The 5,762-nt window shown below is 35.4% G+C and overlaps 1 protein-coding gene across 1 annotated transcript; it reads right to left on the bottom strand.

The window, feature by feature from the left end:
- Nucleotides 1-340: 340 nt before the first annotated feature.
- tex (THO complex 3 homolog tex) lies at nt 341-2,308 on the bottom strand. Its single transcript, XM_017636323.1, has 5 exons — nt 2,106-2,308; nt 1,949-2,044; nt 1,607-1,891; nt 1,398-1,551; nt 341-729 (listed from the first exon to the last, which is right to left on the bottom strand). Exons 1-5 carry the CDS (start codon nt 2,193-2,195, stop codon nt 389-391), a joined length of 966 nt encoding a protein of 321 aa, XP_017491812.1. The 5' UTR covers nt 2,196-2,308; the 3' UTR covers nt 341-388.
- Nucleotides 2,309-5,762: the final 3,454 nt, after the last annotated feature.

The raw sequence follows: 5,762 nt of genomic DNA, 5'->3' as shown, positions 1-5,762 counted from the left end.
CGCGTCCGCTCAATAGAGTTTTTTGTGTCAATTTTATGCAAAATAACTGTCCGCGTCCGGCCAAGAGAGTGTCCGCTTAAGAGAGAGTAATTTGTTCCGAAATTTATACTTAAAACTTGGTATAGGAAAAAATGTCCGTCCAAGGGAGATGTCCGTCTAATAGAGGTGTCCGTTAGGAGAGGTTTCACTGTACATAGATACCAGCTGTTGATGAAAGTTGTAACATCCAATGAAAATTTAACCTAATGCCAAAACGCAAAGTTTCAGTAACTAAATAAATGTATTTGCATAAAAAACTAATTTTACCTTGCGTGCCAAAGCATATGTATACTCAGATATGTACATACAAACACACACATATGTCTTTATTTATTTAAATACAATTCAATTATTCAGAAAATCCAAAAACTTTAAGATTGCCCGCTTCCCGTCTTCGATCGTTATTATCTTTGTCGTCACAAGCATAGGCAAGTAAATATTGCTTCGGATGCCATGCCACTGTAAAAGTTGCTGCATCTACAGTGACATCTGCAACTTTTTCGCCAGTTTCTGTATGCGCTATATCTATGAGCAAGTCTTCACTAGCCGACGCCAAAAGTTTGCCGTCGTGACTGAAAGAAATGGTGCGTACAGGCCAATCCAAACGTGAGAGCACCCGCAGGCACGCCAGTTCATTTGCGTCCCACAGTGAGACAAGTGCATCCGCTGAACCCGTTGCGAAGTATTTACCTGTTGATAGAAAATACAACAAATTAACGATAGTATAGGCCAAGAGTAAAAATTATGACGGTACCGGTAGGATCAAATTCTATGCAAATACAAGTAGCTGGGTGAGCTTTTAAAACGTGCTGCAATTCCAGACTAGGGTAACTTAATATATGCACGCATCCCAAGCCGTTAGTCAAGAAAAACATATCACTCGTATTATTCCAAGCTATTTCGTTTACCTAAAAACCAGAATTTAAATTGGATCCTGAACCAGACAAAAAGAAAAGAAATTACCTCGAAATTGAATTGTTCCTCAGCTCGTATTTTGTTTGTACGAGTATCAATAAATGTTACCAAGTCTTCTTTATTACCAACCGCAATGGTTTTGCCATCAGGCGACCAGGTGATGTTTATATTTTCGCCTTTAGTATTTGTCACGGTGGAACATTTGCCAGCGCGTATGTCCCATATACGTACAGTTTTATCACCACTAGCTGTACTTAACAGATCGGGATTTGTGGCATGCCAGCATAGCTGATCCACCGATCCGGTATGGCCGCGGTACGTATTCTCCTTGCTCTGTACAATGAATGAATTGNCGCTGAACCCGTTGCGAAGTATTTACCTGTTGATAGAAAATACAACAAATTAACGATAGTATAGGCCAAGAGTAAAAATTATGACGGTACCGGTAGGATCAAATTCTATGCAAATACAAGTAGCTGGGTGAGCTTTTAAAACGTGCTGCAATTCCAGACTAGGGTAACTTAATATATGCACGCATCCCAAGCCGTTAGTCAAGAAAAACATATCACTCGTATTATTCCAAGCTATTTCGTTTACCTAAAAACCAGAATTTAAATTGGATCCTGAACCAGACAAAAAGAAAAGAAATTACCTCGAAATTGAATTGTTCCTCAGCTCGTATTTTGTTTGTACGAGTATCAATAAATGTTACCAAGTCTTCTTTATTACCAACCGCAATGGTTTTGCCATCAGGCGACCAGGTGATGTTTATATTTTCGCCTTTAGTATTTGTCACGGTGGAACATTTGCCAGCGCGTATGTCCCATATACGTACAGTTTTATCACCACTAGCTGTACTTAACAGATCGGGATTTGTGGCATGCCAGCATAGCTGATCCACCGATCCGGTATGGCCGCGGTACGTATTCTCCTTGCTCTGTACAATGAATGAATTGTATAGAAATTAAAATGAAAGGCAAGCAAATACACCTACCACACGATCTCGTTCTAGTGTATAGACCGCCACAGTTTTGTCAAATGAACCAGATGCCAGGCGTCTCCCATCACAGCTCCAACCAACAGAATGCACCTAACAAAGGACAAAGAAGTTTTAGTTCTTGAAAGTACTACGCTACAAAATCTGAACTTACTTTTGATGTGTGTGCTTTTTGTTCGCGAATTTTACCGTGGGTTTTGAAATAGGTTCGCAGCTCCTCCAAATTTAAGTGTGATTGCCCCATTTCTGGTAATGACTTTGTAGCAAAACTATTGAAATTTTGATAATTTACCACAAATTGCCGCTACCGATGTAAACATAAGGATATCTGTCAGTGGTCTTCTTCTTTCTTAATGCTAATATAAGTATTTACGATGGCACGTGTACGCAGTGTTGCCGTCGCTCGATGAACTTTCTAAGCAAGTTTAGACGAAAAAGTTACCAAATGTAAGGAAAAATAACCAATTTTTTTATTAGATTAACAATTCAGGTCATCACAAACTCTTATATAGTACGTATAGAAAAGGTTTACAACCCAAAGAAAATCACTTTTTATTTGCATTTTTGAAAAATAAATCCTTTTAAGGCTGTAAATACATATTTAAGAAAATCAGCCTTCCCGTATTAGATGCATATGAATGAATGTTAATATCTTCGTAAACATTACCCCAGAGTCTAAATGACGTTTTTAGATAAGTACACAGTTTCCAACTGGAAGAATCAATGAAATACCTAATCAGCGTGAACAACCACATTGTATTTATTTCAAGATTAAGATTAAAAAATTAAAAATTGGGCTTATTGAACTATATTGTCGCTCAGCGTGAAATACCTCATCTACAGTTATCATTTATTTTCGTATCAGAAAAACGTTCGAAAAAGATGATGTTATTTGAAAGCAATAATTGTATCATATTTGTTCAGGCTAGACATTTCAAAACATGGATGCGTAGTCGGCAGTGGCTGATTGTTTAGAGTAGCGTAGCGCTCCACCACAAGGTGCCGGGTTCGAATTCCGTCAGACGCATCCTAATTTTATTTTACTTTTTTTTGAACCATGACAAAGAATCTGTGAAGTGCAGAAGGAAAGCGTATTGAACGAAAAATTTCAGAAAAAAACATCCGAAAAAGTATCCGTTCCACAAACAATTTTCGGCAGTGGTCTGTGCATACTAGAGTGGGCCGAAAATCCGCTTTTTTAGAATTTCGATTGGTAATAGTAAAAATATGGTTCATTGTGCTCTAAACACAGTCTGCGTGCAAGAAAGCAATTTTTGGTCAATATCTAAGACTCGCCCAAGTCCATCAAAGTTCAATGTGCACAAAATATAAAAATTAACAAATACATTAATTAATTCATTTTTTTTATTAAAATTGCTAGTATTTTCGAAAGCATTAGTCCTACATAATTTGGTATATTGACTTTCTTTGTAGAGAATAGAAATAAGGTAATACATTTTCTTTTTTCACTTGAACTTTGATGGACTTGTGCGAACCTAAGATATTAGTTCCGTTTTTTTACTCATTTCCAGTAAAATCCAGTAAAAGTTTTTACGAATTTTCATGTTTTGGCGTTTTCGTACGCAAAAACTTGCAAAGTAGGCGAAATTGAGAGAGCGAAAAATGACAGCTGAAGTTGCAAGTTTTTACTGGATTTTACTGGATAAATTTTTACTTGTAAGAATTTGCCAGTACGAAAAACAGCTGATCGCATGTTGCTGGATGAAATTTAAACTAATAAGGAAACTGTTTGTGGCTTTTTATTGTTGAATTTCACAAAATAAACCTATTTAAATACAAAATATATTGTTTTATAAGGAATTTGCTGCGAATAAACAACCAATTTATCAGCTGTTCATGAAACTTGCAAATTATTACTGGAAAAGCGTTCGCGTACTTTTTTGCAAATTTTTTCTATGAGAGCGAATTCTTAGAAATAAAGTTACTGGAGAGTTACTGGCAAGTTACTGGATAATTTGTAAAAAAACACAACTATTGCCTAAAAATTGTCATCTTTCACACAGTAGTTGATTAGAGTAATGTACACTACCGAAGATGGCAGTTACAGCGACACTGCTAAGCTATAGATCTTCTATGCCATTTTGGACCCCTTCCACATCAGGGTTCGTGCGCTCATGTTAGGCTGCGTTCAATTTACTAGAAATTAACTCCTTGGCCGTGGAATCCAAGATTAGGCAAGTTTAACTCAAGGTTTATAGGAATTCATTCAAGATCAAACTGATAAGCACAATACAGTTTCATCCAACACATTAACGCATACTGCATAATATAAATGTACAAACTTAGTGTTAGTGCATATTTTTGCATACTTTGCAGTAAATGCATAGTTTCGCATATATTGCAAAAATATCTGTTTCTGCATATCTACTGCGCATATTTTAGTATATTTTAAAATAAACGCATATCGTTTTTACATATTCCTGCATTTTTTTGATTTACAACCAATTAAATTTAGTGCAAAATTTCTTTACAAAAAAATACCCATAATTTTTTTTTTTTCAAATATTCATCTGAATATCTTCTCGGGTAGCCACGCAAAAGTTATTCGAGGTCAAGAATAACTTTTGACCCAGTTGACTTATCGAAAAATGACTTCGGTCTTTTTTTCTAGGGCGTTCAATTAACTAGACTCAGTACAATGTATCGTTCGTTATACATAAAAACCAGAAGTAAAAGAAAAACATTTTTTCCTGTGTTATTCTTATGGGAAATCGAAGTGCGATGCGTACAATCTCCGAAATAATAGCAGCCGCGCCTAACAACATGCAACATCTAGTTACCTGCCATTTGCATGCTTTTTGGCCCCCCTGATTTTCATTTAGAGAATCTAGGCGATGAAAATTTAGCCTAGTGATTGTCAGAATTACACTGCAGCCTTCGCAAGGATGTGGCTTAAGACGCTCGGAAAGCCATTCCTGCAGAATGTTTTAGAGTGCAGCTGCCTCTCTCTGTATCACGTACTGAAATTCATTAACCCTTTATTTTACATACTTTAAAGGTAATCTTCGTCGAATCGACGAAGCCCTTTTAATCTCCCATTTTTTGTATGAAAAATGTTGCAAGCAAGACTGCGAAACTACCTGTTATAATGATGAACCTTAGCGAGAAAGAAAACTCAGAGGCTATTTATTATGCAAGTTTTTTTTTTGTATATTTTAGAGCAATAGTGTTAAAGCCGTCAAATGGCTGTAGGTTAAACGAGTTGTGACATCAAAATGGCAAATTTACTAATACCTTGTCAACCACTTAAACCACCCAACAATCATCTGAACCACTATTAAACCGTCAATGTCTCTAATTCCACAAGATTGTGGCTGTCTGCTAAATTATAAACTAATTTTATGCATAAATATGTCTTGTATTTTGAAGTTAATTGTTTTGTTAATATTCCTGTTAAAATACATTTGTTATTTATTTTTGTACCGGCAATAGAATATTATTTTTAATTTCATATTTTACTTGATTATAGCGCAAATTTTTGAATTTTGATGCATATTACATGCGCTTATTTTCGATTTTTTAATGCCAGAGATTCCGAGCCCTATACATATGTAAGTGTCGATACACGTACATATATACATATATGCATATATATATATTTATGTTTACTCATTACCGATTTTTATTGCATCAATTCAAAATTGCATATTCGTTATAATCTATTGATGCATCATCTTTATTAATCAATAAAGACTGACTGAATTCATACAGTTTGCAATCGTACTTCGTAGCTATAGCAATAAATCATTTTAATAGGGATAGAAATGCAAATATTTTTATTTTTTGAACT

The sequence above is a fragment of the Rhagoletis zephyria genome, unplaced genomic scaffold, assembly GCF_001687245.7.
Source record: "Rhagoletis zephyria isolate East Lansing unplaced genomic scaffold, Rhagoletis_zephyria_1.1 Rzeph_scaffold_17803, whole genome shotgun sequence".
NCBI lineage: Eukaryota > Metazoa > Arthropoda > Insecta > Diptera > Tephritidae > Rhagoletis > Rhagoletis zephyria.
Note: the sequence above shows the minus strand (reverse complement) of the source record. Positions and strands in the feature narration are given on the sequence as shown.

What these genes read in the sequence shown, in the direction of transcription:
- tex (XM_017636323.1), bottom strand. Translation starts at nt 2,195, where the DNA reads ATGGGGCAATCACACTTAAATTTGGAGGAGCTGCGAACCTATTTCAAA. An exon ending in CACTAGAACGAGATCGTGTG is followed by an intron (nt 1,892 to 1,948) that starts GTAGGTGTATTT and finishes TTCATTGTACAG; the next exon opens with AGCAAGGAGAATACGTACCG. An exon ending in AGGAACAATTCAATTTCGAG is followed by an intron (nt 1,552 to 1,606) that starts GTAATTTCTTTT and finishes TCTGGTTTTTAG; the next exon opens with GTAAACGAAATAGCTTGGAA.